Source organism: Chiroxiphia lanceolata, chromosome 3 (genome assembly GCF_009829145.1).
Source record: "Chiroxiphia lanceolata isolate bChiLan1 chromosome 3, bChiLan1.pri, whole genome shotgun sequence".
Lineage (NCBI taxonomy): Eukaryota > Metazoa > Chordata > Aves > Passeriformes > Pipridae > Chiroxiphia > Chiroxiphia lanceolata.
The window spans coordinates 35250079-35268857 of record NC_045639.1 but is presented as its reverse complement, the minus strand read 5'-3'; the positions used below and the strand labels follow the sequence as shown (position 1 = coordinate 35268857).

Sequence of the window (18779 nt, the reverse complement as noted above, 5' to 3'; positions counted from 1 at the left end):
CATACTGGAACATAGTTGCTGATCACTAAAATTATACTGTATAACCAGACAATCATAATTACTTGAATATGGTGAAACTGTTGAAGAAAGTAGTCTGAATGAGCATTCTGACTGAACTGATTGTATTTCCTAGCTTTCAGGAAACCTAGTTTTTTTATAGATAGGATAAGGAGGAAAAAAAAAAAACCAACATAATTTTTAATGTGATTTGATCCAACTGCTGCCTTAAATTACCACCCGAGTGGTAAAGTTGATTCAAATGTCTACTCAGGATAAATTGAAAGGAGTTGGGGACTTGTATTCTTTAGTAAGCAAGTTGTACTTGGCTGTGGAATAAATGTAATTAGAGAAGTCTAAGGGAGTCTGGAAATTTCTCTAGTGGTTTGCCCGCTTATCTGTTCTTATTTGTAAGTGGCCTGTACAGACATTTTCTGTACTATTTACAAGGTGTTCTCTTTGAAAAAATAGGGTTTTTCAAAACCATCAATCAGGCCATGAATGCTTGCTACAGAAGGAGAGAACTATCTTCAGTGTGATGTTTCAAAAAGTACTTTTTTTCCCCCTCCTCCTAGGCCAAGGCAGTTGCTGCAGAATCAAATGCTACTTTCTTTAATATAAGTGCAGCGAGCCTAACTTCAAAATACGTAAGTAGCAACTGTAAATTATACTGATCTGAAAACACACATGCTTTAATTTGGGCTTGAGAAAGCTAGAGATGTCTGAGTCCTTGGTGACCTGTTAGCCTGTAGTGAGCATAGTTTTTAAAAAGTGACTTGTGATATAAAAAATTTCAGTTTGTGCTTGTGATAAATTAATGTCAAAGGTTTTTGCACTTTAGGATGACCCTGACTGTCCTGTAGATGAGTGTTTGTGGAGTATTTTTTCTTTAAAAAGTAAATTAAGTGGGTCCCAGCTCCCTTTAACTCTCTTAATTTAGGCACCAAAATTTCTTGACAGTTAACTGAATTGTGATCATAAGTGAAGTTGTAATGTTTCTTTTAAGACATATGCAATACTGAACTAGTGATATTCTGAGTGTCTATAAATGGACTGAGTGTGACTGGCTATCAGCAAGATTTTCTGTAGGCCGCTTATATATCTGTCTTGTAGTAAAAACTTTCCAAACTCCCTCCAAAACCAATTTATTATTGTTTTAGGTTGGCGAAGGGGAGAAGCTGGTGCGTGCTCTATTTGCTGTAGCCAGAGAACTTCAGCCTTCTATAATTTTTATTGGTAAGAAATGCCCTCAGAACCACAAATACTGTACTGACTGTACAGAGTAAGTCCATTTATGTATTGAACTTCAAACATGAAAATGGGTTTTGCTTGTCCTCCGTTGCAGTTTTTCAGCAAGATTTTTTTTTTCCTCTCCTCTGTGCTTGGTATTACATATTCAAAGGACAACACATTACACAAGCTGTCTCCTAAGAAATAAAGATCTGATCTCTCTTATGGAGCCCTCTGTTAGCAAAAGAACTTAGGCAAATATGAAGACTTTGATGTTGTATCCTTAATTAAGATGTATTTCTTTGTTTTTTAGATGAAGTTGATAGCCTTTTGTGTGAAAGACGAGAAGGTGAACATGATGCTAGCAGGCGTTTAAAAACAGAATTTTTAATAGCATTTGATGGTGTAAGTATTTAATCTTGGGTATTGTTTGATTTAGCTGAATTGGCTAATGTAGTGAGTGCCAGTACAAGCTATAGATCAAGTATAAAAGATTTGGCTGCTGGGGGCTTAGCTCTGTCTCCCTCCTTTTTTCAGTTGCTGTTAATTTTTTACCTTCTTACTGTGGTGTTCTGGAAAACTCAGTCTGAAGTTTAAGGTAGTAATCTAGACATGAGCTGAAATAATGGGTTGAAGAATGATGCACACAGGAGAAAGGATAACAAATGGCAATAATAAAGGAGCTTTGAGGACATTTGAGGATTAGGGAGAGTTGAGCGTTTTTCTTGGCATTGTGAGCTAGAGAAGACAGGGCACAGTAAGAATATATTTAATAGCATGTATGCATTACCCAGAAAGAAGAATTGGGCTTCAGAGTGGCGTGCACACACACAAATGAGTATCAGAATATTTTTCTGTCACACAGCACTGTTTTCTGGTATTGAATAAATTTAGTTTATGTTCCATTAGCACAGTGGAATATTGCTTCAGTGATGAAGCAATAGTAATGAGGTACAGGAGGAGAAGATAACTATATGGAGAGACAACAAGATAAGGAAAAACTCCAAAACTGATGAATCAGGACAATGTGACAATGACATGCAGAAATTATAACAGACACACACACAGTTTTCTCTTAGAACAAAAAGGGCAAATTAAATATAAATATTAAGTTAGCAAACTTTGCATTAAGGTGTAACTATATCATACAATATTTTTGTGGAACCTTTTGAACTTGGTAAGGTAGCAGTGAACTTAAGTCTATGAAGAATTGGGCACCAGGTGAATAAAATGTCTCTGACACCCAGAAGTTTTCTCCAAGGTGTGGAAGGTATAGGTCTCCCTATTATTGGGTATAAAATCAAGCCTTGCAACTGAGTGAATTAGGAGGGAAATTGGCTGTATCTTTCTGCTATTGAATAGCTTCTCATTTTGATTCCCAGATTCTTGCGAGACCTGTGTTAGATGAATCTCTGATCTGGTGTAGTGGTTCCAGCTATACTTTAAAGTTTTGATTCTCCCTCTGCAGGCTTCAAAACAGTGTTTGGTGTTAAAACTAAAACAGTAGAAAGTCTCTGGCTTTTAAAACATAATTATCTCTGGATGAGTAAACTTCTGAGTGCCTTTTATAGTCTCAGGTTTCTCCAGCAAGACTTGTCAAGCAATATGACTTGGGCATAGTATCATAGTGTCCAGTGTTTACATTATTTTTTTTTTCTTTCTTTTCTTTTTCTTTCTTTCTTTCCTCTCTCTTTTCTCTCTCCTCTTTTCTTTCTTCTGTCTCTTCTCTCTCTCTCTTTTCCCTCTCTTTTCTTTTTTTCTTTTTTTTCCTTTTTTTCTTTTTTCTAGTTTGACTTTACATTTATCTGAGAATATTTTAAAGATAGCTTAATGGGGGGAAAAAAGCACATGTATTAAGATCCCATCAGTGTGCTGAACACATTACAAGTGTCTAACTGCTTTTATTTTATTACTACTTACGTTAAACTGTGTAAACTGAAATCTATCTTGCCTTCCTACATTATACAGGTGCAGTCTTCTGGAGAGGACAGAATACTTGTGATGGGAGCAACAAACAGGCCTCAGGAGCTTGATGATGCTGTCCTCAGGTATCAAAATGTCTCTTACTTTTTTTGAATATAGTAATATGATGTTCATTATGAAGAACAGGTTTTGCTACTTAGTGTCTCGGTGAAGTTCTGGAATAAGTAGAAGCAAGGTTAAATTATTTAACCTCTCAGATACTTTACTCTTCTGTTTTGGGATACAACTGCACAGTCATGATGGCCTTGAATTGAAACAGCAGTACCTGTTGAGATTAAGTCTGTGCTTTTTAAATTTCTTGTGTTGCTCTTTTATTACTTGATCTTAATGGCAGAGTGAAGGAAAAAAATTGACTGGTGAAATCCAGTATTCCTTCTCTGTGAATATTGGACTTCTGATGTCCCATGCAATTACATATCTTCCTGTAGATTTGCCTTAGGACTTTTTGCTAAAAGCACTCATACTTTATTCTCTTTTCATTCTTGATTGAGGAAAATAGATATGTCAGCACTGTCTGTTCAAATGATTCCAAAGACTTTTTGTGTACAATGAAGAGATGCTTCATTTTGTTACTGGTAGTCACTGGTATTTCTACCTTTAGAGTGTTTCCTCTCTGGGAGGAGTCTTACAACTTCAAATAAGAGTAAGGTGACGCCAGTGGCTTGTGCATATTTTTTGTTTGGTTGTTGGTGTTGGTTTTTTTAAAATCTGTGCTTCAAAGCTCTACAATTTGGTAATGGAAGTTAAATTTTGACAGTTACCAAACCAAATGTTAGATCTGTATGTGCCAAAAGTTATGAAAGTGTGTTTGTGTGTGTGTATATGTATGGAGGGTTTTTTGTTTGGTTTTTTTCCCAGACGATTCACCAAACGGGTATATGTATCTTTACCAAATGAAGAAGTAAGTATTGTTTTCCATTCCTATTTCTCTTTTTCAGATCAATTTTAATAAAAAAATACTATAAGATATATTTATAAGCAATTAGCTTGCCCTCGTGGGTGATTACGGTTCTGTGAATTAATTTCTGGCCCAGCTTGACCATATGCACTGTGCTTTAATTCTGGCAACTGTTTTAAGTTTTTGCTTTTTTGATTTTTTTAAACTCATGCTAGTAGCAAATCTGGTAGTAGCTACTCAGTATGTCTTGGTTAGTGAGACGTTGCTTCCTGGCAGGCATGGACAAGTCTGAAGTGGGACTTGCAGGAGCACAGTTGGTTGGCTGGAGGAGAGTGTTTACTGCAAAAGATTAAAGTAATTTTCTTAATGTTTTTCACCTCAACAGCAGACCAGGACTTTTGATGCAGATTCTTATGTGTTTTTCTTGGAGTAGTTAGACCCTTGATCTTGTTATTATCCAGTCCCTATCTCTCCTCCTGAAGAGATGATAGTGCATAGTCTAATCACAAAAGCACTATAGGCAAGTTTAAACTGGTGAAGCACAAAACTCAAACTGACAAACATGTAATTTTGTTCTTGCAACACAATTTTAAGTGTACCGTGAAATTGAGTTTTACATCTGATAATTGTATCTTCTTTTAGACAAGGTTGATTTTACTAAAAAACCTTCTAAGTAAGCAAGGAAGTCCATTGACCCAAAAAGAGTTGGCTCAACTAGCTAGGTAAGTATTTTGTAGCTATACTGAATAAATATACTCATCAGACTGTTTGGTTAATTCCAGATGTAACTAAGGTAAATCATCAGATAGTGACAATATGAATTACATGCATTTTGGGAAGATGGTTTCCTGTCAGGCTGTATGAAAGTGCATATATATTTATATGTATGTATGTATACACACACACCCAGACAGGTTTCTAGTGTTGAAACACGCTCCTGAGTGGTTTCCTTTGAGGAGGAGGGAGGGGGCTGCTTCTCCACCCGTCCCCCAGGCAGTCCTGCTCTCCTCCCTGATGCAAACAGGCAGGACCAATTTTGCACTTGGCATGCATTTCAAATCAGAAGCAACTTTTCTGTGGTGGTCCATTGCTAGGTTTGTTGAATGTATTACCTGCGTAGCAGAGCAAGCACTGGATAGTTTTAGATTCTTTTCGCTTTCATATTTGACTGGGAAAATGTGAGTTAAATGCCCTTCCTGTTGTGAAACTGAGTTGGCTTATGTTTTTCATCATTAAGATTGACACTACTGCTTTTAGTCACCTAAATCTAATAATAGGTATGAAAGACGTTAGACTAAAAAGCAGGTAGAGCACCTAGGGCAAGAAAGAATCAAAACAGAGTGTGAAATAGCAAAAATATGCAAGTGGATGTACTTTAGTCTTTGTTCCTGTTTGTGGTAGTACACAGGACATGAGTACAGTCTTGTATGTAGCCTCTTAGTAATATTACAAAGGTTGATGTGTAATCCAACTGAACATATTCTCTCTGTATTTGAAGGTTGCTAGCTCAGGCCTCATTTAGGCTGCAGTAATAGCTAACTGGAGGAAAAAGACAATGTCTTGTATTCTAACTGCAAATTTATGAACCACATTACAAATGCAGCTTAAGTACACCTTTTTTTTAAAGAGTTTAGAGAAAATATAAAAGATGAGGGTCCTGCCTGCTTTGTTTTCCATCTTTCTTTGTTTTGAAAGAAATAGGTATTTAACCTCCTTCATGATTTTTTGTTCCTTTGTTCCTCTGCAACTTTTTCTATAAACTATAACAGATTTAATGATCTTCATAAGACTAAACTCTTGTTGCTGCAGCTAGCCACTGCTCTACAAGGGTGAGGTTTTTTTTGTTTTGAAATTTTTCTTTAGGTAACCTGTACTACTACTTTTCATTTATGTTGGCATGATGTATTGGTGGCTTCCTGGTTTAGTGGAGACCTTTATTCTGCAAAGTATTTAATCGGTTAACTTGGATATTAAATATAATTCTGGAAAAGCTCCCACAGAGATTGGCTCCTTGGATTGAATATTTTTACCCCCTACCTTGTAGTTCTGAGGATTTGGATGATTTGTATGACTGCCAGTTTTATAATAAAAACAAAAAACCAAACCCCAGGAGATATCAGAATTTATCCTCCTTTCAGTTCACTTCATATCACATCATATTTAATGTGTGGTATTGGGTTCTCTCACTGTACTGATCGGGTTGAAAGAGTACAGAACAGTTGAGGTTTGTTTGATATTAATTTGACAAATGTTGATAAACTAGTGGTAGGGAGTTCTCATAACAGAAATAGTAAATGTACTTGAGATTAGTTTTTATCTACAAATCCAAGCTGGTTGATACCTTTTTGCTTTTTCTAGAATGTTATTTGGGACTTGAAGTACTTTAAATTTAATCTAGGAAAGACTTAAATATAGATCACTTAACTAAAATTCACTTCTGATTTATTAAACTTGCAAAATAACATCAAAGTAATACTTCGAGTAAGTAACATTTTAATTATCTGCAATTATGTTTATATGGTTTAAAACAGGTTTTTATTTTTTTTTTTCCCCTCCTTTTCCTCACTTTCCTCAAAGAATGACAGATGGATACTCTGGAAGTGACCTAACTGCATTAGCAAAGGATGCAGCCCTGGGCCCCATTCGAGGTAAGCTGTATAGATTTTTATTTAGATTTTGAACAAGCTTATTGCCCTGGCATTAGAGATATTTTCTTACATCTTTATAATTCTTAAACCTCTGAAATTAAACTTTTCACATTGGATTTTAGTCTAGTTTTCATAACAGCATCTTTATAAGACTTCCCTTACACAAAACTCTTCAGTATCTCACCATGTGAAACAGACCATTCTTGTCTCTTAGGAGGAAAGCAGGGTGAAGTGTTTCTTGAAGGTTTATGGGACTTTTAACTAGTATGTCTTTCTGAGGTTGGTGTCAGTTCTGTTTTATCTAAATTATTCCTTGAATAGCAGTCTCTGATTGCATTATTTGTCTTGATTAAGGGTGCAAATCTTTTTCAACTTTAAAGGAAGGAAAACTGAAACAAGCAATTTTGTGTGTTTTTTTTTTTTTACATACAGTTTGAATGGCATAGCTGCTTTTATTTTTCAGTCTTCTTAAAGTGGAATTGTGATCCAGATCATAGCTGAGACTCAAATAGAGTTTTAAATATTTGTTCTTCATCTGACATTTCCAACTTTGAAAAAACCAATTTTAATGCGGATGGTTTTGTCCAACATTCCCTCTCTATGTTCTCTCTGTTCCACTAGCTAGTTATTATGTGTCCAGTAGCCACATCTGAAGGGGCTGATTTTGTTTAGTAGAGATCAGTAGTGGGGTTTTTGTGAAGAAAAGATTGTGAAGATTTGATATTAGCTCTCTGTTTGCAGCCATATCGTCCTACCTGATAGAAAAGTACTAAAGGCAGGCAGAGCAGAAGGGTTCTGTAATATCAGTTCTGTAATATTATGTGTTGTTGCAACCCTCTTAAATGATAACTGGGGAGGAGAGGTCTGTGCATGTTTGTGGGTGTGTTTGTTTTCTTATTCTTTCAATTTAGTCAAAAATCCTATAGCATGCAGTTTTGCCAGTGCACTATCTTTTCAAAAGCAGCTTTTGGAAAGTAATGTTTTCTACACATTTTCTTTCAGCTGTTGAGATTGTAAGGTACATCTTCCAAAATCCTGCATAATAACTGGAAACAGAATTGTATTAAATGCCTCTTATAGGAGACATCATATCTTCTAAGAATTTGAATATATTTATTTAGAGTGGTGGAACTGATAATGTATGCATTTAGGTATGCAGGCTTTACTTTGCTGACAACTCACTTCACACTAAAGTCCATTTTGAGAAGAGACCATGAAATGTTGTGCTGCATCTTTCTTCCACCTGCTCCTGGCTTCCGTATAAAACAATTTATTTTTTAAAATGTTTTTCAATGTCAGCCTTGCCAGTCCTGCCTAGATTATTTTTCTTGCACCCTCAGAGCAAAATGTTTGCTGTAATATGTTGATACCATAACAGCATTGCAAGTAAAGGAAAAAAAAAAAAGGTAAATTAGTGAATGATATGGGAAGGATTAGATCCCACAAGGGCAGCATAGGCCAAGACACGCTCCAGTATGCCCTATCTGATTTTATTTCTGTGTTCTTGGCTGACTGTTTCCTGAAACTGAGTAGGGAGTAGGGCAGTTCTGGGTACCGGGAATGATACAGGGGAAGGTAGCTCTTGTTAGCTCATGTACTGTTTCCCATACTTTAGGAAGAAGGAGTAATTCTGTTACTGCTTTGTACTGCATCTGCAGTGCCTGAGTGGGGGAGCAGCCTGGTTGAGAAGCTGATAAATGGGGAAGAAGGAGGCAAAAATACCATGTACCTTTCTGTACAGGAGACTATGTTGAGGCAGAAAGGTATAATATTTACCTGCAGAGGTTTTTTTCCAGATTAAAAGTGCTTTTAACATGTTTTATTCTTCAGAAGTGATGAAAGTTGTTCTTACAAAACTCACTGATCTTTTATTTTTACAGAATTAAAACCTGAACAGGTGAAGAACATGTCTGCCAGTGAGGTGAGCTGTACCAGCAGTTGTGTTTTCACCTCTGAATAAAGTGCATGCTCACTAGAAACTTTTAAGGTCCCTTTTTTTTTTACACATAGTATCATAGAAAATACCTAAGATAATTTTGGGGATTATTATCATTTTTGATCACTTCTTCATTAAAGAAAATTCTGTAGAAATAGTGATTGAATACAAGATCTGTCTTCAGATGTTTGAGGACATCTGTGTTGTTTGTTGGTTATCAGGCTTAAGAGCATCTCTTTTTCTGATAACAAGTCTCTATTGATCTTCATTTCAGCTGACTGTCCTGTCTTTTCCTTCACACTCAACTGCAACGTCTGTTACCTGTTAGATGCTGTCAGAGGCCTGGCTTTTATTTTCTCACAGTGTTACTCCCCCCGAACATTCTCAGAAGTATTACGTCAAATTGTTTCTACTCACTCCACCCCATATTTACATAAAGCAGGTTAACTTAAGGAGAGTGAGCGATTTTAAAACAGATTTGTCTGTGTATATGTATAATATTTATGTTCATTCACATGGAATGTGAACATCATAAAGAAAAATAATTAAGCTTGTCACCATCAGTAAACATCAAAAGAAAAGGTAGAGGTTGGTCCTGTGTACTAAAGTTTCTGTTGAAGTGTGTGTGCAAACCACAATTAAGTAGAGGAAAATGCAGCAAAACTTAATTTCTCAGTTGCTTTTTGTGTTTGCCTTGAGGTCGCAGCTAAGGCTATGAAAAGCTGAAAGGATTTGTTGCAAGAACTTGACAACATCTGTGATAATTTGTTGTGCTGCCCTCATATGTACCAGCTCACACCACCTAGTGAAAGGGAGTAATATCACACTCTCATGAGCTATTAAATAACAAGACAGATGTTACTTCTACCCAGGATAATAGTACGGTACCAGCTCACACCACCTAGTGAAACAGGAAGTAATATCACAGTCTCATGAGCTATTAAATAACAAGACAGATGTTACTTCTACCCAGGATAATAGTACGGTACCAGCTCACACCACCTAGTGAAACAGGAAGTAATATCACAGTCTCATGAGCTATTAAATAACAAGACAGATGTTACTATTACCCAGGGTAATAAAATGGTAAATACTGGTAGTCTTAAATTACAAGACTCTTGCACCAGGTCATAGAATCATAGAACACTCCAGGTTGGAAGGGGCCTTTAAAGACCTTCTAGTCCAACTTTTTGTTGGTCCAATCACATCTTCAGAACCTCCAGCAATGGGGACTCTGCCACATCCCTGGGGAGGCTGTTCCAGTGAATGACTCTTCTCACTGTAAAAATTTCTGTCTTACATCAAGATGCTTTGTTAGAAGTGAATACTAAAGTACTTCTTGAACAAACCAAAGTACATAGACCATTTATGATCCTGATGTCTTTCACTTTCTGTTTAGATGAGAAATATCAAACTATCAGATTTCACTGAGTCTTTGAAGAAGATAAAGCGCAGTTTGAGCCCTCAGACGCTGGAAGCATATATTCGCTGGAACAAGGACTTTGGAGATACCACAGTGTGAAACACTACTTGATGTGAAACAAAGTGCTGCCTGGCAAGCAGTTGGTGCAGACTACTGGAAAGCAGCCAGAGTTTACAGGACTTTACAGATATTTAAGTATCTGCATTGAAACTTGAGATTAAGAAAAAATTATACGATGTGAAATGTTTTCATCGAAGCCTCCTTGCCGTTTAGTGAGGATTTACACTCTGTAAGTAAGAGCACAATAGGACTTGAGATAAGATTCCTAGCAATCTGATTATGGTTTGAACATTAATATATGTATATGGTTTCAGTTGCAAGGCTCTGATGATGTTGATCATTGGAAGACCTTTTCCCTATGTTGTGTGTGTGGCTTTTTGTTTTTAATTTTACCATGACATTGGTGAACAATTAACATGGAACAATGATGTTCAATTGGAGGTTTGTAAACTTCAGTTCAGTTTTTGACTTTTTTATCCTTAATGTGCCAAATAAAACAATTTCCCTGTGCAGATAGAAAGAACAGCATTGGGGAATTATGATTATTAAAATGTAAAAAGCAGCTGGTCTGTTATTATTTGTCTTTTTGTTTCATTGTAATGTGACTGTATTGTTCACAGAACAGTTTTAAAGAAGACCTTTGATAGCAGAACAGCAAAACCACCCAACCCTTTAAAACCAATTCAAACTGTCTTTAAAGAAAAAAAACTAAATAAAAGAATAGACTAAGATATTCATTTACTGGCAGTATTTTCTCTTAATGCATTTTGTAACGCTTCCATTGGTAGAATGTTAGCTTATGCTTATAGTGTACAACTTGAGCCCAGCTGATGTTTGAGAGAGTAAGTGATGCTAATTGTCAAATTTCAGAAATGATGTGTTTCTACTCTGTATTTTGGTCTGTTTATGATAATTGAAAGTAAAATTTCCATTGTGATAATTTTTTTAATCTCCACATGTGCATTAAAATATGAGGCTACATGTTTAATACATGGCACACCTTAATGTTTTTATAGCTTTCATATGTTTAGGTTTATATATTAAAGTATGAAACACTCAACTGATCTGCTTTTTTAAAGAGAAACTGCATCTTTGTACAAATACTTGTTTTTATTATATAAATGACAAGCTATTAAAAAAACAAACTCTTAAGTGATAGCGTTTAAATACTGTAATAAAGGAAAGCATCTTTGCCTTTACTTCTAAAGGCCCAACATCTTGTTTACAAATTCTACATGGATTAAACACAGATATTTGCAAGGCAGAACACTAGTTCCTTGTTAAAGCAGGTTTGTGGGTTCTTTTTTGTTTGGTCGATTTTGGTTTTTTTACAACTCTCCCAACTTAGTGATATTACAAAAATGCATGTTGTTTACTGTTGTTTTAATTAAAATGAGTTACAAGTGTTTTTTGCTTTTGGTCTTGACAGAAAATTTGTTTTTAATTTTTCATTTAACTTATTTTTTGGAACTGCGCACCTAAAAGTTGACTTTAAATAATATATTATATGTATATATGAAAAAAACCCCCTAGCTGATAGATGCAGTATTAGTAGAGGACTCTGTGCTCACTGTGTGGTATTGAGTACTAAGTAAGCAGAAATTGTCGAACTTCTGAAATGCACAATGCAATATGTTTGGGATTCTGTTTGTTTTTTTTTTTAACCTGAGATGCTTTTAACTGATCTTAAGGTTAAAAGCAATCAAATGAGAGAAGATTGTGTTACACTAGTATGCCTTTTGAAGTAGTCTAACCAAACCACTTCTAGCCTTCTAAGAATAGGACTCTCTCAAATGTATGTCTGACGTGAATGAAACGTGTGACTTCTGATCCTCTGATTCATTTTTCTGGAGAACTGAGAAATGCTAAAAGATTTTGGATTCTTAAATCTCATGTCTTGCTTTGCCTTAGTTCTGCCTTCAGTAGACTATCTATGTTGTTGGAGATTCCTGGCTGACTTGATCCACACTTATAATAGACTTCATAGTGCTAAGCATGACTCTTACTATAGTATTAGCATCTGCCAAATACCTACAGCTAAGAAAGACCCTTGGTTGTTCTATTCCTAAAGCTTTTGTAACCTTTCCTTGAGATCCTTTGCAAATGAGAACTTTGACGGCTACTTTGGTTTTGAGTGTTCCTAAATGATTATTACAAACCTCTTGTTTTCCTCCATTTAATTTTGAGGGTTATACTGGTTATTTATTTCAAATACATACTTATTGGCATGTGATGGGTACCTGAAATGTTGAGGTAGAAGCTGCCATCTGCTAAAGTAGCACCAGTACGCAGCACAAAGGGTCAGAATCACAAGCTGCTACTTCAGAAAGAAAAGCCCTTTCACTGCTTTGTGCAACCAGTTCAGGTCAAGAGAATCTGTGCACTACTTTTTGGTTGTCTATTATGACCTGATTTCTGCTTAATGGGTAAACTACAGCTCTATAAATTAGTGCTGGAACACAGTAAAAAGAACAAAACTTTGTTCTGCAACATCAATTTGCTCCACAACTGCTGGATTCTTAGCCCATGACCAAGTGCTGTTTAGTTCATAAATCTCCTTTAAATGTCTTGTCTTATGCTATTTTCTGAATAGTGTCTTTTAAGAATAATTCTGTTCCTCTTTAGGCATTATCTTGCATCTTCTTTCTTGTTTTACATGTCCCATCTCAGTGATTTTGTCTTTGTGTTGGATTAACTGTGTATAAGAGCAAATCTGAGTAAAACAACCAACAAAAAAACCCCACTAAACACCCCTCTCCCCCCAAGCCCCCACCCAAACCTCAAATTACCTGTATTTCCCAAGTCTGTAGTACATATATAGAACTTTGCATCTATATTTTCCATAAAATCAAGTTCTGTTCTAATACAGATACACAGGACAGCAGCTTGGGTGCTTTTAACCTTTGCAAAGACTGGTATTACATTAGCTCTCTAAACCGTCTCTTCCTTTTTTTTTTTTTTTTTCTTAGTGAATCTGCCCACTGCTATTGGGTGACTTGACCCACTTTTTTGAGTTGATTGGGAAGCAGCTTGTCTGGCTTTCTGCAACTGTGTTTTACTGGCCTTAAGTGTAGCAGTTACTGGAGGGAGAAAAAAAACCCCAACCAATCCAAGCTCCCTGTGTTTTTTAGCAACTTTCTTTATACATCTTTCTCCTTCTATTAAACAGGTTCCTGCTTTTATTAAGGAGGAGCAGCACCTTTTGTCTTTCTCCATGTTGGAAGAACAATGTCTCCTCAGACTGCAGGTTGCTACTTTTATTGGCGTAACAGGAGGGAAAAACTCAAGCACTGTAGAATGCTCTTTCTACTTAAAATGACAATTCGTTATGTGTTATGATGTCCCCATTACTAATGCTGACTTTTATGTAGACTACACCAAACCTGTACAGATTGTGTCCTTATGGCTAAGACAAAACCAACACAGAATATTAAATTAGGGTATTTATGCACATATAAGTCTCTCTGTCCTGTTAATTTCCTTAGACTTTACAGGGTTTAGTGTATTAGAAATAGGCATTCTGTCCCTGAGACGTTTACCTGACTCTGCTTTGGACAGTCAGTTGCTAATATAGTTCTGTTGAATATGGCCCTGCAACTTAACTTTAAGTACATAATAAACGTGATAGTAACACTTCAAAATGGAGAAGAATGGGATCTCTAAACTGAGGAGTGTTGTCACTGCATTAATTAGAGGCCATTGCTGGTTTCACTGTTAGATTCTCTCAAATGTTTTTAAAATGACAGTTTTTATACATATAACTCAATTAACCTTACCTTCTGGTGTAGAATAAATAGTATTTTTTCTATTCTAAACAAATGGGTTTAGAATAAATTGCTTGGCATTGCTGTCAAGTCCATCTTGTGAAATTTAAGTACTTTTTGCTGGGAATATTGAAGTCAGATATGCTGGCAAATTTAACTGAGACATCTGTTCTGCAACTGGAAAGCAGCATTCTCCTTAGGGTTTCCTTAATCACCTGTGGTGAGACTTTATGCCCTAGATTTTCACAGTGTTTTCCTACCCAAGACATGGATAATGCATAGCTGTGCCTAAGACCTGCTTCTCCAACTACTCCAGCGCTTCAGTGATGCTTCTGCATGTGGCAGCTTTGGGAGGTGTCCAGCACTACTGCGTCTTAACCTGATTTTCATCCATTATCTGTGGCAGCCTCAAGCTTTTGTGATGTTTTTAGTTGTTGGGGACTTCTACCAGATATCGAAAATGGAATGAAGAGTAGCAAGCAGGTAGTGAATGCAAGTAATTATCTCAGTCATTGTGCTAATTACAGGCAGTTACATTATTATTTTCTCTTGAGCTGCTGTTTAGCGTTGAAGAATGTTGTCTTACTGACCTGTGTGTATTTTCATGTTTAGGATGATCTGCAGACATCCTAAGAAATGAACAATTGATGAGTTATTTTCTTCTAGAATCTTTTTCTTTCATTATAATTGTCAATATTTTTTTTTATAAATGTTGTAACTATAGTTCCGCAGGACAAGGAAATTAAGCTGCCACTTCCTGAAAATACAAAATCATTTTGTGAAGTATGGGGAAATATGTATTCTGTTTTTCCTTTGTTAACTGTCTTATAGTGGAAATTTCTTACCTTGTCAATAACTACCTCCTGAGTTTGGCAATAATTGACAAGATATACACTCCTCCAGTGGATTCAGTATATTGGCTAAACACTTCTTCAGAGGCTGTTCTTTTGATTTGCAAATGTTTGACATTATTTCTGGAAACTATGGTGATCAACCTTGTTTTGCTGTAAGACTTTCCTTGGCTTCATGAGATGAACTTAAAATCCTTTCTTCAGAGAAGCGGCTTTGAGGATAAAAGGTCAGCCTTCTTTGTAGTTGGTTAATACAGGCATGTTCTCAAAGATGCCAGGAGTAGCCTTTCAGGCAGGTTTTTTTACCATTAGAAGTGGGGAATAAAGTACTTTATCTAACAGTCGCACACCCATCAAAGGGACTGGGAACACAGGAACCGTTTATACCACAGGATTCAAATTTTTACTCATGTGAAGGGCTAGTCAGTATTTTTCAGAAATATGTATTAAAGTGACAAAAACCAAAGGTGGAGACAAAACAGCATACCCCACCCCCATTAAGTATATTGGACGACTCCAGCCTGGGATGGGGTTAATATTTGTATTTTGTTGTTTTGAAGCACTTTTATTTCATTGTTCTTTTAAGAATGTTTTCTGAAATGTTGGAACACCATTTTACTAATAAGCAGTGTAAAAAAGCATGATGAGCAGTCACATAGCTTTAGCTTCACAATAAAATGTTGCATTTGTCCTGTTCTTACTGTTTTCTTGTCTGTTTTTCAGATAAAATGTCCAAAACTAAGAGAATTTTCTTTAAACCTGAAGCCCATTAAATTGCTGCTGGTTTAAAAAAAAAAATTAAAAAATCAGATGTCGTATAACAGATGATGGAACAATAAATGTGTAAATAAATCAATTTCTAAAGGACTTAACTCAGGTTCTTAAAACTAATGTAAACAGAAGTGCTAATTCCTAAATAAATGTGCTGAACTTGAAAGTGTGTGCTTATCCTAGTCTTGCCTAGATTGTAGTAAAAACCAGGAGGTTTCACGTAACTGATTCTAGTGGTCATGGTGAAGTCCTGAAAAATTTGGAGCCAATTTACGTGGCTTCAAAATGACACCTTTTCTTTTGCTTGGGTGAGAGTGCTGCTGTTAACTTAAAGTTAACAATCTAAATTCTACACTTATCCCCATTTCCTTACTGCTTGTAATTCCACAGTCTTGAGGCTGTGTCTGGACTGCTAGGAACTATTGGGGTGTTACACTTGTACATCCCAAAGATAAGATGAATCAAACTTTTTTTAGAGTAATTTTAATATTACATATCTTGCAGCATTAGAGGGCTCTCAAAAAGCAGCCATGACCACTGCCTTCCACTGCTAAAACAAGCAAGCCAAATAAAAATCAATACAGCAATGAGGAAGAAAACCCAATGTTTTGGACTGAACCATGTGAGCTATTTCTGATTCTGTCAAGGATTAATTCCTTGGGATAGAAAAACATCAGTGTTATCTATGCAGGGTAATTATCCAGTGTCTCTTTTTGGCTGAAATGCTACTTCTTGGAGGTTAAATAGACTTCTGTTCTGAGGAGATGCTCAGGTAAACTAAAATCAGTGAAGAAGCAAGAGCCTGAAAAACATCCCACCACTTGCTATGTTGAAGTCTACAGAGATTATGTACTTGGCAGCATACCCTGGACTGAAGTATCTTGGACTCACTAAATCTTTCCCATTCCAGCAAGATGGGGAGACAAGGCTGCATGCCTGCTGTCAGATGCAGGCATATCTCAGATGAAAATCTGTTTATTTCTATATTTTAGTGCTCTAAGTTTGCCAGAGAAAAGTGAGGAAAACTAAGTTTAAAGTTGTTGGGTTTTGTTTGGGGGTTTTTGTTTTGTTTTGTTTTTTGACTCATGCCATCTTTCTGCAAATTTCCAAATACTTTGTGAGCTTGTAAAATGCAGCCTGTTTCCTACAAGGGTTCATATGGCTCTAGGAAAGAGAGAGTTATGCAACTTCATCTCTGAGTAATTTTTTATTCTATGTGTAGTGATAATACAGAAAATATTATGTAGTGGTGAAGGCAGAAGAATACAATTTAACTAAAGTCCACCTCTCAACACGTGATTTATTCCAGGTGCTGTGTTGTAGCTATAAAAAAAGGTATTTTTCAGAAATCAGCCTACAAACAACCTAATATGTTTTTACTAAATGCTTTTGAAGATTTCACTTTTTTTGGCAAGTATATACTGTAAAAACAATATATTCTTTTTAATACTGTAACTTCTGTTATTTTCAAATCTTCTAGCAATTTCTAAAAGGCCTAAAAATTGCCTCAGTTGTAAGACATCCTTGAAGACTGTTAGTTTTGTTATATACAGAAGGCTGGTATTAGCTGTGCTATTAGCTGTAATATTTGTCTTCTGAGAAGACACTTCTATAAATGGAGTTTCTAATAACTAACTGTTGGCCTCTTCTGGGAATATGCTAAGGCATGAAATAATCAAAAAGCCTGACAGTATGTCAGTATTGAAGTAACCAAACAACTTTGTATTGGTGGAGCAAATCATACAAGATAAAATGTGACCCTAGTGGTTCATGTTAAGTTCTGACTGCCTGGTTAAATTTGAATGGAGGCAGCAGGTGCAATTTGAATTCTCTTACCTGTCATGCAGATTCTATAGAGTGCAAAGCTTATTTTCTGAAAATGTTCCCAAAACTACTTCTGTAGACTGGAAAAAAATTGTTGATTACAGCCAACAGCTTAGAATGAAGTCTGGGACATTAAATATGTGTTTCATGGAATACAATTACCTATCCAGTCTGACAGTTGTTCTTAATTAACAATCCTGCGCCATGTAAGGACCAGATATCACTCTGGAAAATGAAAATTATTTTGGTTTTTTATCAATAATTCACTCACAATGCTTTGCAAATGCACAGGAACAGGAGATGATACACACTTAAAGTTTACGCAGAGCGGCTGGGAAACAAGACCATGGCTTGTTCCTGGTTTCAGTTGATGTACAGGCCTCTCTCTCAGCCACAGGCAGGTAAGTCTTCTGGTATGTTTTACAGAACAGATGAGATGCAAATAACATTTTTAACCACTTTAACTATGAGCACTAGACAACTGAATAGGCTGTTGAAAGAACAAAGATAGGGCAGTGTTAGAGAAGGTTGTATCTTAGTATGTACAATAATCTGTCTTATTGTAACAAACGTGGATAGAGCCTTCCTAAATCTTCGTTCATGAAGCCTAGCCGTGGTAATGGATCTGTCTTAATAAAATAGCTTGCTTCAATTTTTGTTCTTACCTCTTTTCTAATTGTTTTGCAAATGCAATAATAAATAAGCTGTTTTATGACTAAATCTTTTGGTTCATTAAATCCCATGCAGGTGTTTTACAACACAATTTCCCTTAAGAGAGCTATCTAAACTTCGAAGGTGATTTCTGTTCTGTATTTTGTTCTCGTGAATGCTGGTTCCATGTGAAGTAATCTTAGCGTGCAAATTCCTTCTGACAGAAACAATTGGGCACAGTTAAGCAGTCTGCTGGTCAGCCCACACGAGGGGATGGCTGTCACCTTGCAGTCCTCATGTCTTGGTGTTCAGAGCCTAATAGCAATAGTCCCTAGCAGAATCCTCCTTCAAAGCTTGCTTTCTGCTTCAGACTGCAATAGACTTTGGGATGTAGATTCCTCATCTGGACTGTAATGCTTCTAATGTTTTTAACATATTCAGGGCAACGGGAGCAGTTCTCAGAATTTTAGCACATAACAAAGTGACTAGATTTTCAACAGAGTTTCTGTAGTTTGGAGAGCTACTGTCCTTTGGGGGTTTTGCTGGGAAAAAAAAAATCCCTTCTGAAAGCTGTGTACCGACTGCCTTTAGTGCCCACTACAGCAGCAGAGTGAGTGCTGGCTGTGGTGAGGCTAGTGTGACTTCAGGTATATTTTTATACTGGGGAGCAAACACATCCTTGTAGAATTGCTGCAGTGGAGTATCATGACCACCACATCAGAAACCTTTCCTTGTGTTCTCGC

The 18779-nt window shown here is 36.3% G+C and overlaps 1 protein-coding gene across 5 annotated transcripts in view; it reads left to right on the top strand.

Annotated features, from left to right (window-relative positions):
- Positions 1-15727, top strand: part of SPAST (spastin) — a 39593-nt gene extending 23866 nt beyond the window's left edge. For all 5 annotated transcript variants that reach the window (XM_032681941.1, XM_032681940.1, XM_032681938.1 and 2 more), the window contains 9 exons: positions 573-644; positions 1158-1233; positions 1541-1632; positions 3196-3275; positions 4069-4111; positions 4751-4830; positions 6686-6756; positions 8637-8677; positions 10092-15727. In XM_032681941.1, coding sequence (XP_032537832.1) covers positions 573-644; positions 1158-1233; positions 1541-1632; positions 3196-3275; positions 4069-4111; positions 4751-4830; positions 6686-6756; positions 8637-8677; positions 10092-10214 — 678 coding nt within the window. In that variant the 3' untranslated portion in view covers positions 10215-15727. The remainder of the gene's footprint in view (positions 1-572; positions 645-1157; positions 1234-1540; positions 1633-3195; positions 3276-4068; positions 4112-4750; positions 4831-6685; positions 6757-8636; positions 8678-10091) is intronic.
- Positions 15728-18779: the final 3052 nt, after the last annotated feature.